The sequence below is a fragment of the Electrophorus electricus genome, chromosome 2, assembly GCF_041902795.1.
Source record: "Electrophorus electricus isolate QZ-2024a chromosome 2, ASM4190279v1, whole genome shotgun sequence".
Classification (NCBI taxonomy): Eukaryota; Metazoa; Chordata; class Actinopteri; order Gymnotiformes; family Gymnotidae; genus Electrophorus; species Electrophorus electricus.
In genome coordinates, this window is record NC_137498.1 from 34,544,294 (window position 1) to 34,561,113 (window position 16,820).

The 16,820-nt window shown below is 37.2% G+C and overlaps 1 protein-coding gene across 4 annotated transcripts; it reads left to right on the forward strand.

Annotated features, from left to right (window-relative positions):
* Positions 1-3,498: 3,498 nt before the first annotated feature.
* On the forward strand, positions 3,499-16,616 carry rad21b (RAD21 cohesin complex component b). 4 transcript variants are annotated; one of them, XR_014117934.1, is made up of 15 exons: positions 3,499-3,605; positions 6,049-6,237; positions 6,406-6,535; positions 7,426-7,525; positions 7,868-7,974; positions 9,127-9,336; positions 9,427-9,552; positions 9,665-9,796; positions 10,125-10,348; positions 10,464-10,617; positions 11,081-11,226; positions 13,208-13,390; positions 13,714-13,797; positions 14,691-14,810; positions 15,209-15,346. XR_014117934.1 is itself a non-coding variant. In XM_027011692.3 (14 exons), the coding sequence occupies exons 2-14, from the start codon at positions 6,094-6,096 to the stop codon at positions 15,398-15,400; spliced, it is 1,932 nt and encodes a 643-aa protein (XP_026867493.3). In that variant the 5' UTR covers positions 3,499-3,605; positions 6,049-6,093; the 3' UTR covers positions 15,401-16,616. The 4 variants fall into 4 exon arrangements, 2 of the variants coding, with proteins under 2 accessions (XP_026867493.3, XP_081556462.1); XR_014117935.1 differs by having other exon boundaries at positions 13,717-13,797; XM_027011692.3 differs by lacking the exon at positions 14,691-14,810 and having other exon boundaries at positions 15,209-16,616.
* The last annotated feature ends 204 nt before the right edge of the window (positions 16,617-16,820 follow it).

The following is a 16,820-nucleotide window of genomic DNA, read 5'->3' on the forward strand; positions in this document are numbered from 1 at the left end:
CAGAGGGAAGTTTCCTTTTTCTTGTCGCTCAAGGTCACTTTTCTTTCCGCCTGATGGAGAGCAAGTGTCTCCTGCCTTGAGATTTGATGGATGTCTCATTCAGAGACGACATTGTGGGCACCATATGAGAATGAATGCGTGCCAAAGCCTTCTGCAGTAAAGCTCACGAGAGAGTTATGATCATTTCCAATTAAAAGTAAGCAGTTCAGTTGTCAGGGTGGGGTAATGGAATTTCATATGCTCTAACTCCAAATCCCCTCACACAAAAGGTAATGCGATCGAAATGGCTGTTCCCATTCATTACCCAAAGCACCTATGAGTTATGCAAAATACTTTAACAGGAGGTGCCAGTGTAGTTAGCAGCAAAGGACAACGTAAGGGCAACATACATGGCACTTGTTCACCAGGTAGCCTAGGAGAATGGGAGGGATCAGTGCTAGGACCAGGTCATGTACATTAGACATGCATGCCTCCAAATGCCTGAGCTTACTAATATGACTCTTTTTTTAATTATTACATTTTGAATAATTACATGTAAATACATTTTTAGGAGTTAGCTGTCACCACATTATTTTCATTGGGCAGATTTTTTTCCTGAAACAGTAGACGGAAAATAAATATGTCTGGTGATTTGCAACAAACCACTTAGTACTTTGTTAGAGTGGAAGAACATTTTGTAAAAAGCCTATTTTCAGTCAGTTTTCTGGAAATTTCAACCAGTATCTAATGCTGAAACTTAATCATTTAATTTAGTTTGTATGTATTTTGGAATACATTTTTTATTAATTAAATTTTTTTTAAACTTTGTAATTACTTTGAATACATATGGTTCAAGAGGTCAGTAGTTACATATAAAATACATATTATGTATTGTTAGTCTCAATATGCTTCAACAGATTCAGATTTAGAAAACAATTCTAAAAACACCACCCAGATATTTCTGCTGTGTTCTAGCAGGACAAAAGGAGTGTCATACAAATATTTACTAATACACAAACAGTGATGTAGATCACATATTCAGATACTCTTTTGATCCAGTACTACCCACAGTATCATGCCTCATTCTGCATAGCTATCAAGGGAGTAACCAGCAGGGCCCAAACACAGTCTATCAAAGGAAAGTGAGATTGGGCTTTATCTGGGATGGAGCCAGGGTGACACCTGGTGGCTATGGAAGTATTTGATGGCTTCCAATTGCAATACGTAGAATTTCACATTCTTTGCAGTCAGTTTGCGAATAATCTTGATCTGTTGTATGATTTTTGGCTTTTATGTTATCTGCTCTCTTTTCCATTGTGCAAAACAAAGAAAAGGCATGCAGTGTAAATAAACATGCATTTGTTTTCTTAACACATTTATCCACATACAGTCTTCATTTACATTTACATTTACAGCATTTAACAGACACTCTTATCCAGAGCGACTTACAAAAGTGCTTTGTTATTTACTCATACAATATATCCAAGTACAGTGCAGTAGGTTAGAATTAAACATACCAATGAACTAGAATACTGTAGATGGGGGATGAATGCTGGGATACAGGGATGAATGCTGATACCTAGAAGTGCAAAATACATAAGGTCTATCTTAATGATAAGCGCTATAAACATCTATATTCTATAGATAAGTGCTATATACAGTCTTCATAGACTGCAGTCAGGCAAAACTAGTCTGCTGCTGCAGAGATGACAACAATTAATACTGTGTTTTAAAAGCACATAGTGCTAGCTACTATTTGAATAAAATATATGTTGTCAAAAGCTTTTGTGTGTTAACAAACATTCAGCAAAGAAGATAGGGCTCAAGTCAAAAAGAAAAATGTAATCATATATTCATAGAGAGCTAAAATACTGAATTAGGCTACTTTAGCTAAGCTGGCTCAAAGAGGCAATGAACATTTACTAAACTGACTGCTTAGAAAATAAATCAAACATAAATGTTTCACAGACAACCAAAATATGAAGGATTTCATCATGTTACCCAGCACATTCCTAGAATTGTTTAAGTGTAGCCTACAGCTTCAAAATATTGCAGTGAATTTCAGTCTCCTGTCAAAATACATTGTAACATTGTAACATTGACTAGTTTGGCTATGAAGGCATGAGTTAAGGGTCCTTCTGTCCCTATACATTGGGAGACTACTGCATTGAAATTTCTATGCTCTCTTTTGCAATCTAAAGAATGTGTCTGAATATTTTAACTATTTTTATTATATTTAAAATAAAATATACCTGGTGATGTAATTATCTGGTTTATGATATGCACTGAATTTTCCTACAGTGTTAACTTTAACGCTATAACTTTAACAATATAACTAAAGTTATATTGCAGCAAAGTCTATGTAATTTTTCAAAACTCTTGTAGCTAGCCAACTGTAACTGAGCCAATAATGTTGTTCATTTCTATAGAAAACCTTTTTTTAATCAATTACTAATAATTATCATTCTGCACAAATGTGGTTGATTTTTGGACTGTTCTTTATTATATTTTTGATTATTTTTTATGTTATTTTTAATTGAAAATGCTGTGTTTAACACTCTAGTTGAGTGTCACAGACATTTTTAGTACTTTGAAACATGTCCCCTGGGTCTTTCAGGTTGCACCTCAATTTTACTGAATAGTAGTAGTAGTAGTAGTAGTAGTAGTAGTAGTAGTAGTAGTAGTAGTAGTAGTAGTAGTTTTACATCATTATCATCGTAATAATAATATGAAATTATGCAAGCTCTGGGAACTATAGCTTCAAAACCACAGTATAGGATCACTCCAAATTAAGCTTGGGAGATACTGATAATTGAATTAGAGTGTTTTGTGCAGACAAGCCAAAGTGTAAAATCCTTTCTTCACTAAAGAATATAAAATTGCAAGACATCTATGAGGAATATACTGGTGGCTAAACATCCAGCATAATGGATGTCTGCCAAGTCATCTGAAATGTGCTCACAAGCCAGATCTCTCCTGGTTATACTGCCACAAAACAAATTAGTTTATCACACTGAGACACTAAGATGTGATTCCTCCAAGAGCATGTCGTAGTATTCATTTACATTTGCATTCACAAAGACCCAACTCAATCCATCATCTGTACTGATGTCACAGTAAACCTGCCCAGTGCAAATCTCAGGTCATAAAAGGTAGGAAGTATATATGAAGGCCTCTGTCCTGTATCTCTGAAATCCTTGCGGTAGGTCTACTACAGTGCAGTAACATCTCTGCATCTTAGTAGTGTTACTCTCTGGAATCTTGGTCTCATATAAATACGTGTGTGTGTAGTGGGGGGTTATTGATATTGGTAATAGTTAAATATGAATGTATAATTGAAATATTCGTTACACCTTTAAATTCTGATAACACTGCGGTTGATTCTGAAGTATAATTTTATTTTGTATTTAAGAATTACATAACTCTGCCTATCGTGAATCAAACAGGTTTTGGCTGTAAATATCCTGCATATTTAAATTAATCTCAGGGCGGGTAAGAAAGAGAAAGCGAGGACGGCGCCATTTTGTTTGTTTTACAGGAAACTGTACCAAAGGAGGAGGCGTGGAGAAAGAGGTACCCCTGGATACGGTTGCCAAATAAGGAAAGCTACGATTGGAGCGTTTTTTGTAAGTAACACGGAGTAAAAGCAATTAAATTGATTTTACAGCGTGCATTTTTGTGCATATAATCTCATGTTCGCTTTGTGTGCCACTGATAACGATAGCTATATAGCTAGCTAGCTAATATCTAGGTTACTTATGATCCTACTGGGTATCGCTTGACGGGAGATATAACTGTTTGGCAAAGATAGTCCTGTCATCAGTTGCTGTTATATAATAGCGTTTCCAGTTTTAATATCAATTTGATTAGGAACGATGCTCAGCTGAAACATCGACCCTACTAAAAGTGCATAGCGCTTGGTTTAGTGCGGGAAAAACACTGAATATCTTTACAACGAAGCCAAGTCTCACGACGACGCCGTACAGCTTTTTTGTGCAGAGGCGCACCAACGTAAACTGCTGCGATGTAGTCTTCTAGGCTGTTGTGTGCGAGTTATGGTTATTAATAGCCTGAAGCTCAGTAAAACTGTAAGATGAAAATAAGTACTGCAGGCAGTCAATACTACTGCATCATCAGGCAGTGTCTGGTGCAGTCAGCGTCACAGGCCCAGTTTGACAGTTTGTCGTACTCATGCAATCCGTAGCAAATTGGATACTGGCAGGGTTTTTTTGGCTTTTGCTCCGTAGCACAGTAGACTGGTTGAAAATAACCAGTGTGAGGTTAAAATGCTTTATTTAAAATATATATATATATATCTACCTTGGGTGAACCTTAGAGGGGTCACAGCCCCAAGTACCCTATGTCCATGCGTGTATGACATGGCTAGATGAGTGTTCCACTTTTTGTTCATGAAAAGTGATATAAGGGACTGTAGTAGAATGTTTGGTTTATTGCATTGTCCTAATGCAAGTTCTTTTGGTGGTGGTGGTGGTGGTGTGTGTTTTTTGATGTGAGTAGTTAAGATGCTTCTGTACACTTCAGAATTAAAATTAATCCTGTCCGAAGTCACATGTATATACTAGTTCCACTGATATATATTTGTACACACACTATATATTCTGATTTTTCAGCCCTAATGATGGCCTGCTTTATTGGCCCAATGCTTCCTCTGTCCTCATATTGAGAAAACAGTAACAGACTCAGATGCCAACATCTAGAGCCAACTCTAGAGCTCTTGAACAAGTGAACTAACCAGTATGAACTAATGATGTAATCACACACAGCTGGCCATGGGAAGGAGGAAATCTAAAAGGGCAGTTCCTACTGAAGGTGTAACAATTTCAATACAATGTAAAAAATGAACATTCAAACATGTAATGCATAAATTAAAAATCGTATCATTGGTACTCCCCCTCAATCTCTCTCCAAGGGTTTGTGCATTATTTATACATCAAATTAACTTTTTTTTTTTTTACACAAGAACATCCTCTTTTCATTTTGAAAGAAAATACGGAGGTTACGTTTTTTTTTTCTGAACAAACTAAGCAGTATATAATTAGAGCTCTAGAATTTGGGTTTTCATATAAGATGTTGAAAAATACATCAAATCTTCATCTCAGAATTCAAGAGCATATCATATCAAAAGTTACCATTGTCCAATAACGTATGGATCTGTAGGCTTACCAAACACAGCTTTAACTTTTTTTTTTCCCCTATATTTACATCTATAAAGTCAAAACTTCATTCACAGTACAGGATTTTCCTAAGCATTTCACATGGTAAACACTACAGAGCGGCAATGTTTAGCTTTTATGTTGTTCTTAATTGGATCCAGTTGTGAGAGAATGTTAGAATTGCCCTGACATTAGATACATAAAAACTTTATTTGACCAGGCTTTCAGCTCAATTTAATCACTGTTCTCTTAGCTGTTGTAGCACTGTATTTTCAACTTATAATTGTCAACATTACGGTGCACTTTCTGTTATGTTGTCTTTATTTTCATAATTTATTTCAACACTTGACATAATTTGAACTTTTTATAACACTTTTTATTACTACCTTTACTTGAAATTTGTTCTGTTTAAATCAGTTGTTTTTAATTTTATCTTTTCAATTTAAATAGCCTTGTTAAATACTTTTACTTATCTGTAAAGCACTTTGAATTGCCATTGTGTTCTGTATAAATAAGTGCTATATAAATGTAACTTGCCTTGCCTGAAGGCCTGCTGAAGTGTTAATGGTTGATTCCCATTAAACTGTGTAAACCAGCCACAATGAACAGTAGTTTAGCTTTTGGTGGCACTTTACAGTTTAGCCTGTATTCCTTTCATTCCCTCTCTAAGTCTGTCATTGATTTATTAGATTAAGTTACCACATGTAAGAACAAAGTTTTTTTTTTTAATCACGTCAAAGGCTGATACCTTTAGTCAGAGCTCGTTCAGTATCTTCTGGTTCAGTAACTACTAACATGAGCATTTGTGATCCTCGTTGTCTCAACTGAGCCTTGCAAATTACCTGGGGCATCAAAGCATGAATAAGTGTAACATCTGGTTGTTTTTGAACCACAGGTTTGGCATCCCCAGCCACCTCACTTGTGAGAAGGTGCTGGGACGATGTTCTACGCTCACTTTGTCCTCAGCAAACGTGGGCCGCTGGCCAAAATCTGGCTGGCGGCCCACTGGGATAAGAAGCTTACCAAGGCACATGTATTTGAGTGCAATTTGGAGAGTAGCGTGGAGAGTATCATTTCGCCAAAGGTAAAGCTGAAAGACTCATCAAAGCTATATAATACAGTGTATCTTTCAAAGAACACATGATGAAAGGATAAAAAAAATAAATGCATTATTTTCTACATAACAATAATGTAGGCAATTTATTAATAAAGTACTCCATGTGCATTTAATGAAAATGTTTTCTTGTGTTAGGTGAAGATGGCTCTGCGCACATCTGGTCACTTACTGCTGGGGGTCGTGCGTATCTACCACAGAAAAGCCAAGTACCTGCTTGCTGACTGCAACGAGGCTTTCATCAAGATCAAAATGGCCTTTCGCCCAGGTACGGCAAAACCAGAGTGCCTTACAAGAAGTTAGCAGTAGAAAATATTCAGGTTTGGTCTGCCTCTGTTTTACACAGCTCTGCACAGGGAAGCTACTCACACTGAGCAACAAAGTGTTTTGTTTCAAAGACTAAAATAGGTGGACCTTTTCACGCTGAATTTGAATCTGTTTATAGATTTTTTTATCACATGGGTTTTAATTAATAGGGCAACTCAATCATACATTATGTATATATTACTTATTCATAAATAAGGACATTATTACACTATATGTACAAAATTACATCTCAGATGTACAATGTATGATTTCTGCCTATATTTGGCCTCAGGAACATCCCTCTTCAGTGTCCAGCAGTAGTCTACCAACATAGAAGGGATCCAGTTTCCTTGGTACCTCTTTTCCATACTATACATGTGACATGAGCATACTGGAACAAAAGATGGAGTGATGGAGAAATTTTGAAAAACATATTTGGATTCAGCGTGCAAAAATGCATAATAACATAATAACAACCTTTTTTTTTTCCTTTTTTTTAATGAAGAAAAATCATGGTTGATCAATGTAATCAAAAATTGGCCTTTTTTTACTCTCAAAGCGTAGTGTGGTTTCATCCATAACATCAGGTAGTTAATTTAAGCCATATGAATATAAAGATTGGTTGAGGCAGCTTAAGTGTTAATCACACACACACCTTTAGGGCTTTTTCCCCTATACCTTACAGTTATCATACTTTACATTTTACTGGGGATTCCCTTTGCATTTGAAATACAATGTTATTCTTGTCAGTATATTAGATTTGTGTCTGAGGCGCATTCTGTGAAGGGCTCTCTTCAAAGAGGGAAGAATGAGGAAAGGTTGACCTGGAACAAAAAGTTGACATTGTCACAGGTGTGGTGGACCTGCCTGAGGAGAACCGTGAAGCTGCTTACAATGCTATCACCTTACCTGAAGAGTTTCATGACTTTGACCAGCCTCTTCCAGACTTGGAGTGAGTTCTTTCTCTGTTGCCTCTTTTCTCCAGCAATATAAGGGGCCAGCTGATCCTATATTTACAGTCCTATCCAAAAATATATATAATTGAGAAGCATATTTTAAGGTCACTGTCAAATCTCAGTTGTATTGATGTTTTTACGTTTATTTTATAGGTTACAGTTATTTGATGGAGAATTTAACCCTTAGGGCCTTTTTTTCTGATCAAGTTTTGAACTAGTCAACAGTCTCAACGGTGAATCACAACTGGAAATTCTTTTAGTCCACATTTAGGTTTGATCTTGGCATAGGAAAGTGGCCTTTAAGAGTTGTTGAGATCGGTCCATGTTGTGTGTTCCAGTGACATTGATGTTGCACAGCAGTTCACCCTGAATCAGTCTCGAGTAGAGGAAATCACGATGAGAGAAGAGGTGGGCAGTTTGAATCTGCTGCAGGAAAATGACTTCGGTAAGGCCCACTTTCACTTTCCTATTATCCTTGTTTTCAAATCTAGCTGATATGTGCATCTAAAAAGACTAATTCTCATAAAAACTCAGAACTTTAAAAATATTTGTATCATGGACAATCATAGGTACACATGCACTATTGTATAGTGGTGTTAAAGAACAGTATGCATGACTTGCAGTGGAGGGGCAGGTTTTAAAAAGAGGCAGTGGAGGAGTTACTGTACCTTCCCACCCCTCAAAATAATAATTATACAACATACAATTGTACAATTATACAACAACTTACTGTGTTCAGCATTATGACTATAAACTTGGGGAAACTGCTATGCCTATTCATTTATAATGTATAGTGCTATAATAAAGCTATAATGTTGTTTGCATTTGTAGGATCTAAACTTTGTCAGTGTTCTCTAGACCTAGGTATTAATGAAATATGAATTATTATTCTGTGCTGAAGATAAAACAGTATAAATAACATGAATGTATAGAGTGTTAGTCTAACTTTACTGTATTGATGTGACTAGGATTCAGTCAATTCATTCAAGTCATTTTCTAAATCTAAAGTTAAATTCTAAGCTTCGTTGGCTGTGTTGTTGTTGTTTGTTTGTTTTTGTTTTGTTGTGTTTTAAGTCCTATAGTTCTAAAGACTATATGAATGGTACACATAGGCAAAGATCTGTAAAACCCTGTTAGGATTTGCAGTATTTATGTAAGTTCAGTCAACTTTCTAGTTGTGTTACTGACAATACTTAAATATTTGTTGTGGAGCTTCTAACTTTAATACATTTGAAGTGAGCAACAGTCAGTTCTGTTGTCTCGGACAATACAAATCAATTTGGACTTGATTGAAAGGGTATTCAGTATAAAATTACTTGATCAGGATTTTTGCAAAAAACTAAGCAGTAAAACTAATCTTCATTAAACTTAAACAAGGGTTGTCTTTAGCTCGTACAGTTGTAAAAAAAATTTACAACAGTAAAATTTACAACAGTGTCTGATGCAGTTTAACGTCTTTCTCCTTGGAATTGCCTGTAAAACCTGCAGCCAGCAAATTTTACAGTGAACCTGAGAGTCCAACCTTGTCATTGTAGAGCTCACTCACTGGAAATCATAAACAGTGAACAATTTAAAACAGAAATGCTTTGTTGTACAGCTGATTTCGGAATGGACGACCGAGAGATGATGCGGGAGGAGAATGCGTTTGAAGTGGATATCATCCACGGAGCCTCCGCATCTAACCTGCTGATGGAGCCTGAGTCCGGCAGCGGGCAGATAACAGACAAGTCCAACCACCTGGAGTATGACCAGTACAAAGATGACTTTGGAGACAACCCTATGGAGAGCAGCGAAGGTGGCATGCTGGGTAGGCTGGACATGTCTCGTGTGTAAGTGCACGTGGAATAACATAATAATAACAGGTTCGTCATTTAAGGGTTGCTTTTTCTACTTTCAGTGGACAAGCTTCTTAGTAATGAGGATGGCGGTGGCATTTTTGATGACCCTCCTGCCATTACTGAAAACGTCATGATGCCCCAGGATCATGGTGGAGATGATGATGACGACTTCGACAACCTGTCTCGTATGAGAGTTTTTTTTCTGCCAAATTTTCATTATTGTGTCCAGTGGTGAAAAAAGGCTACCCCTGAAGGAGAGGGCAGTTTGGTAATGGATGGGGGTTTTGATGTGTACAGCTGCTGGAGGTCCAGACAGCCCAGACTCTGGTCCTGCTGAGCAGCTCCCCACCATGGCCGACCAGACCGAGCAGACCACACTGGTGCACAACGAAGAGGAGGCCTTCGCCCTAGAGCCCATCGATATCACAGGTCCGCTCGCAGTGGCCAAAGGGTCTGACAAACTCTAAACGCCAGACGTTAATGTGTGGTGTTTTGTGGTGTGTTTTTTTTTTTTTTTTTATCTAAAATCAAATATCTTAAATTTGATGGAGCAATAAGTCATTTTTACTACTAAAAAGCAGCAAAGAGGATTTATGATGGAAATTATTTATTATTTTAATTTCTTTTTCTATTAAGTTAAGGCTTAAATAAGGAGCAAAATAAGAGATAATAACCCCCAGGGGGTGGCTGCTAATGGCCAACACACACCTGAGGGAGGTGTGGACAAACAGGAGATTGACATCGCTGTATATCTTAGTTAAGGAAACCAAAGCGAAGAGGAAGAGGAAGCTGATTGTTGACAGTGTGAAGGAGCTGGACAGCAAGACCATCCGGGCACAGCTGAGTGACTACTCGGACATCGTCACCACGCTGGACCTGGCTCCGCCCACAAAGAAGCTGATGATGTGGAAAGAGACGGGAGGGGTGGAGAAGCTCTTTTCTCTGCCTGCACAGCCTCTGTGGAATAGCAGGCTCCTCAAGGTCAGGATATGCCTGTAAACAGAAATTATGTGTAATAATTGAGGCAAATTCTCCTCACTGATTATGATCTTATGAGTATGTGTGTTTGTGTGTTTGTGTGTGTTTATTCCTGTAGATGTTCACACGGTGCCTGACCCCTCTTGTGCCAGAGGAGTTGAGGAAGAGAAGGAAGGGTGGGGAGGCAGACAGCCTGGATGAGTTCCTCAAAGACCTGGAGAACCCTGAGGTGCCGAGGGAGGAGGCTCTGTCTCAGCAGAGAGACATCATTGGTAAGATACCTGCAAGAGAGCATCTTCTCAGCAAGCTGCTAGCCACCAGTATATTAATGGCTTAGTACTGGCATGCTGAGAAAAGAAACAGATTTTTAGCATATTGAGTGAGGTAGGGCTAAGATGTTTTTATACACGTATGTTCACTGTTTCTTTTAGTGCTCACTGAACAAGAAAGTACCACAATAATATGTATATATCGTAGAATTCAGTCTTTGTAGTGAAGGCAGAGCAGGGCCCATGCCTGGCCTCAACCCTCCCATCTTCCAGGGGACAAACATGTGCTCTGATCACCGGACCAGAGAGCTCCCTGCTAGAACACGTTAGCCTATTGAGAGACAGTCTGTCACACTACCCTCTCATGAATGACAGTCTCCATCACACTCTTGCATACTCAGCTCATTTCTTCTGGTGTGCGTGTGCGTGCGTGTATGTGTGCATGCGTGCGTGCATGCTATTTCAGACCAGACTATCCTAGAGGAGCCTAGCGTGTTGCAGGCCTCTGCCATGGAGGGCAGTCGTACCACTCTGGATGAGACGGTCATGCCTCCTCCCTCTGGCCACCGGGGGCAGAAACGCAAGGGCCAGGACACCGAGCCTGCCCTGCCTGTGAGTGTGGCTAGTGTGGTAATCAGATCTCACCATCCCTTACCCCATTCAACTTGTTCATAACCCATTCAACTTTGTTTTATTCAAAACAAGACAGTTACTTAATGCAAATGCAACTAAATGCAAATGAGCAAAACATAGAATCACATAGGAGGGCAGCATGCCACGGGTGTAGAACATGCAGGAAGAAACGAGGAAGAAAATGTGAGTTTCCAACTGAAAAGTATAATGAAACTAATGAAACCAGTCATAAAAGTGCTCAGAAACTAAAGAAAGACAACAGGAAGAGTATCAATGACCAACAATCCATCAAAGAAACACAAAAGGAAAAAACATAATTACATAATCAGACACACAGGTGGTGTGGCAAAGGAGGCATAAAACGCACTGCCCGAGTAGGGTGTGACATGAAACCAAAACAGAACAGGTGCAACAGAAAATTAAACACAATCAAAAAGCCATGTGCAATGCCACCTCCGTCTGACAGGCTGCTGGTGAAATCAGTGTATCAGTTCTGAAATCAGTGAAATAAGTGTATCAGTTCTGGCATCCTGACTGAAAACATACTTCAAAAATTAATAATTAAGATTTATTGTAAGATTAATGTTAAAGTAAAATGTGGCATGCTAAGTAAATATGTACCATATTTGGATGAGAAAGATTAGGCCAAAGAGCTTTTTTACTTTTGTTTTGTTTTGTTTTATTAGAACTTTATTTGTAACCAGGAACTTCATTCAGAGAATAATAAGTACAGTTCTTCAGTTTCATGCTATTTCTGTTTGATTTCATAAAAGGAAATGTATGTTTTGTAAATATTAATGGTAAACATAAGTAAGATTTATGATCACTTTTTTTTTAGGGTATTGAATATATAAATCATCTTCTGGTATTAATGGGATTTCCTAGGATTACCAGAAATAGAAACTAAAATTACAGGGATTTGAAATCATGAATTTGGGAGATTTAGCAATCCCGACAGCTTTCTTTTCAGATGCAGTCCTTATTAGATTATCAGAATATCTGAACCCTTTAACAGACTATTATATTATGAGACTATCGGAGTTGTACAGTCAATGACTCATTTGTAGTTTATGATCTTTCATGAGTTAATTTTTAATGCGTAGCTGACATTAAATTTCTAATTGGAAAACAAGTGTTCTGTGTCCCATAACTACTGTGATGGCCTCTCAATGGAATTCCCCAAAAAGTATAATTAAACAGCTTGAGTTGATTCAAAATGCAGCTGCAAGAGTTCCTTACACTGGCTACTGGTACATTAAGGTATTATTACTGGTCTATAAATCACTTAATGGTGTAGGACCAGCATGTTTGTCTGATATCCTACAGAGTTATGAGCTGGGCTGAACTCTCAGATCATTATTAACTAGTCAGTTATTCATGTCAGAGGTAAACGACTAAGCATAGAGAGGCAGTGTTTATATTATGCTGTTTTTAAATAGAACCAGTTGTCAGAGGATTTTACAAGAGCCCCAACCCTAGATGTATTTAAATTTAAACTAAAAACCTTTTATTTTGCCAGGCTTTCCCTCAGATCCTATAGCACTGCACTTTCAACTTTTAAGCACTACATTGCACTTTTTTTCTTTTTTTCTTAATTTATTTTATCTTTATTTCATTTTATGCACTTTATATCTTTTATTATTCATATTTATTTTAGATTTATTTTGATTCAACTTTTATTTATTTAATTTTTCATTATCATTTCTTTAAAATAACTTTTGTTTCCTATTTAACTCAATTATATTTAATATTATTTTAATGAATTGTTTTTGTAACTAGTTTCTTTTTATTTTTGGCAAAAACCTTCTCAAGGTGATAGTTCTCAAGATGTAATAAGCTTATTATTCTTCTATGTCTATGCAAAGTACTTTGAAAGTGCTGTACAGAAAAACTTGCTTTGCCTTGCCTATGTAATCTTAACCAATGATGTTTGTGTGTGTGTGTGTGTGTGTGTGTGTAGATGCTGGAGGATGACCGCTCCTCTATCGTGTCCACACGACTCAACATGCAGCAGGTGGAGCTCAACATGCCCCAGGTGGAGCTCCCTCCAGAAGAACCTGCCAACATCTCTCAGCTCATCCCTGAGCTCGACCTGCTCGGAGAGAAGAACAAGGAGAAGAAGGATGATGAGGAGGAGGAGGAGGTAAGGACTACGTTCTTCTGCGAGAACCATTTAGAGTCACAGTACAAACGTGACAGCCAGATGCATCCAAACTCGTTTATATTTCACTACTGCACTGTGCAGATGTTTGTCCAATGTGCCCTTATTTTTTCCTGCCTCATTGGTGCCTTTTTAGGAAATTGACCTGTCTGCTTCCTCCAGGTCGATGGTGTATAGACTTTTTCTTTCCTTTGTCTTAGCTGTGTCAATCAGGAGAACTTTGCTGTGCAGTGTGCCAGTAGGGGACTTGGGCTCGTGAGCCTGGTCATACTGAAATGCCCCTGTTGATTTTGTGCTTTTGTCAGGAGGAAGAAGGACAGGGAGGAGACCAGGACCAGGAGGAGAGGAGGTGGAATAAGAGAACCCAGCAGATGCTGCACGGCCTGCAGGTACGGCCAGACGTCATTCTGTGATGAGTAACTCAGGGAGGTTTTAAACACAGAGCTACTGCATAGAAAGACACAAAGTAATGTCATGTACACCATTTGAGTATATAGTTGGTTTGTGAAAAATAAGAATTAGAAAAAATTAGACATTTTTAAAATTCAAATTTCTAATCTTAGTAATGAATAAGGACCAAAAAAGGTCAGATAAATCCAAAACACTAGATAATAACAGGGATGTACCAATGTTTTCTTATTCAATAGCAATTCCAATACATGAATTCAGCATCATGGCTGATATCGAGTCCACATGCAATACCAGGGCTCTTTGTCTTTTTTCAGAGGAATTTGTCTACCTCACCAAGAGGTCTTTTTTTTGTTGTTTTTTTTGTGAGTAAGGTAACATGAGACTGTAACTGCCTGTTGATAGTAAAATTAGAAATGACATATGACATCTGTAGTAGAAGCTACCATACTGTACCATACTGGAGGTGGTATAGAAACATTCATTTGTTAGGCTTATGCAAATGTTTTATTATATTCAAAGTGCTGTTAAAGTTTTATTACATCTATGATTAAGGAAGACAATTAAAAACATGATTAAGAATGTTGATCAGTCACATGTTGTACATTAATCGAAACTTCTAGTTCCCCAAACTATTAAAATATATTATTGAATGATATACTTTTCCTCTTATTAAGATCACATTTTAACCTGAAGTACAAAAAAACAACACATTTTGTGCTCAGTTTGCCATTAAATAAGTTGATACCAGTGCAGTCCAAACGGAAATGTCAGCTAGTGGAAGCCTGACCCATGATGTTTATGTTTGTGTTTGGGGAATTAATTATTTTTTTTTTTTTTTTGGTTTGACACGAACCATCCATTGTGTTTTTAGATCAGAGCAGCCCAGCTCTGGTCCTGGAGATTGAACACCTTGAAGAGATTAGTTCCAACATTAATCTAATACACCTGTTCCAGTTCATCAAGGCCTACAGTAACTGAATAGTGGAGCTAGGTTTGTTGAAATTAAACAATAAGAAATGATGTAAGATGCATTTTAGTTACATGTTCATATTAAAATACAATCAGTTATTATTTCTGTGTTGTCCTGGATTTCTCTGACCTTTTAAAACAAGCCATGGTAGAAATTATCATGAATTACATCCATTTGAAATGTCCTGTGATGTGACATTACTAGGGCTTGATCTTATCATTACAAATCTAGAAGTTCCTTTGATAGGGGGGGTAAAGAAATACCAACAACACTGTATGACAGTGTTCCCTGGATACAAAAAAAAAAAATGTATATTTAGAATACTCAGAGTTGACCAAAGATGTCCTTTAAAATCCAAAAATATCTGTACATTCCAGTCATGGGCCTTCTCTTTCTCTGCTTGTATGCTGTTTGCACAGAGGGTGCTTGCCAAAACAGGCGCAGAATCAATCAGCCTGCTGGACCTTTGCAAAAACAACAACAAAAAGCAGGCAGCAGCCAAGTTCTACAGCTTCCTGGTACTAAAGAAGCAGCAGGCCGTGGAGCTGACCCAGTCTGAGCCCTACAGTGACATCATCGCCACTCCTGGCCCCAGGTTTCATGTCATATAGACTATCACTCCATGTGGTCAAGTGACATTACACTGGCAGATTTTATTATTTTAATGCTTTTGTTTGTAAATAATGTGTTGCAGCTATCTATGTGTGTTTTTATGTGACTTAACTACATGTGCTATAAGTCCCTCAAGCTGAAGATGGATTTTTATGTTGGACCATGTTTTGGAGCTCTTGTTTTATATAGGAATGTGTTGCAGTTGTATTCTAGTACTTTGAACACTCCAGAGCAACGGTAGACAGTGGGTTTCTGCACTTGTTTCACATACTGTACTTACTACAGATGTTTCATCCTTTCTAATAAGTATCCACTAATAAGTATTCACTAATGATCCTTTTTAGCCTATCATTTGTAATTTATATTTGTGAATTGACTTGATCCACTAATTTTGCATGCTCCAAACAATATGTTGCCTGATGTAATGGTTCATGCAGGTTTTTGTTACAGTGGTATCTCCTTTGCATAAGTTAACAAGTAGCAACATATTTGCTTATTAATATTATTGTTATTATTATTATTAACAGTGATAATAATAATAATAATAATAATAATAATAATAATGGGTTAAATACTGAAAATGTGAATGTGAGGACCTGTCGAAAAAGACAAATAGAAGAACAATGTGGGAAGATTTTTATCTGTTTACTGCTGCCCGTGTCTTTATATTTGTTTTTAAAATGGAGCAAGCTTTTCTCACAAGGATATGGTCATTGCCCCAAAAGCTCTCAGCACATGAATGTTATGAACATGCACCTAAGGACAGGTTCAAATTTGTCATATAGACATTTGTCATATAGACAAAATTGACATGAGAGTGATAGTTTCTGTGATATACATTAGAATAAATTATATATTGATCTTGTGCCATTTGTTTCAAGTATTTTTCCATTTCTATTATCCATTATGTAAGCATTCTGAAGAAATACATCTGTTTGTTTTATTGTCTGTTACTAGCGTTATGTATGAAAGCGCAACACATTTTAAAAATGTTACAGAAAATTAGTATTTGTTTTTATATTCTTCTTTATGTGATCTAAATAATCATCCTGTTACAGTATGTCCTTTATCCAAATTTGCTTTGTAAGCTTCCATTTAATTTGTTTATATTTAATGTGGAAAATACTTTTACCATCATGCTTTAAATGCCTGTAGCTCTGATACATGTGTTATCTCATTTTTTTAATAAAATATGGAAAAGTAAAAATCAAAGAATGAGGAGGTTTTTCATAATTGTGACTTTGTATATAATTGAGATACTACGTGGTAATGAATACAAATGACAGTGTTCATGCCTTGTAATAATGAGATACTATCTCACAATTATGCAAGTTCTTTAAAATATTTTTGAGCATGAGGGCACCCTGGAACATCAGCACTCTGTCGCTCTCGGTCAACAAACTTGAGTGACAAAAGAGG

Bases quoted from the DNA above. Each gene is read 5' to 3' on its own strand.
- rad21b (XM_027011692.3), top strand. From the start codon at position 6,094: ATGTTCTACGCTCACTTTGTCCTCAGCAAACGTGGGCCGCTGGCCAAA. The intron at 7,975-9,126 runs GTAAGGCCCACT...TTTGTTGTACAG, and splicing joins GCTGCAGGAAAATGACTTCG to CTGATTTCGGAATGGACGAC. The intron at 9,553-9,664 runs GTATGAGAGTTT...TGATGTGTACAG, and splicing joins CGACTTCGACAACCTGTCTC to CTGCTGGAGGTCCAGACAGC.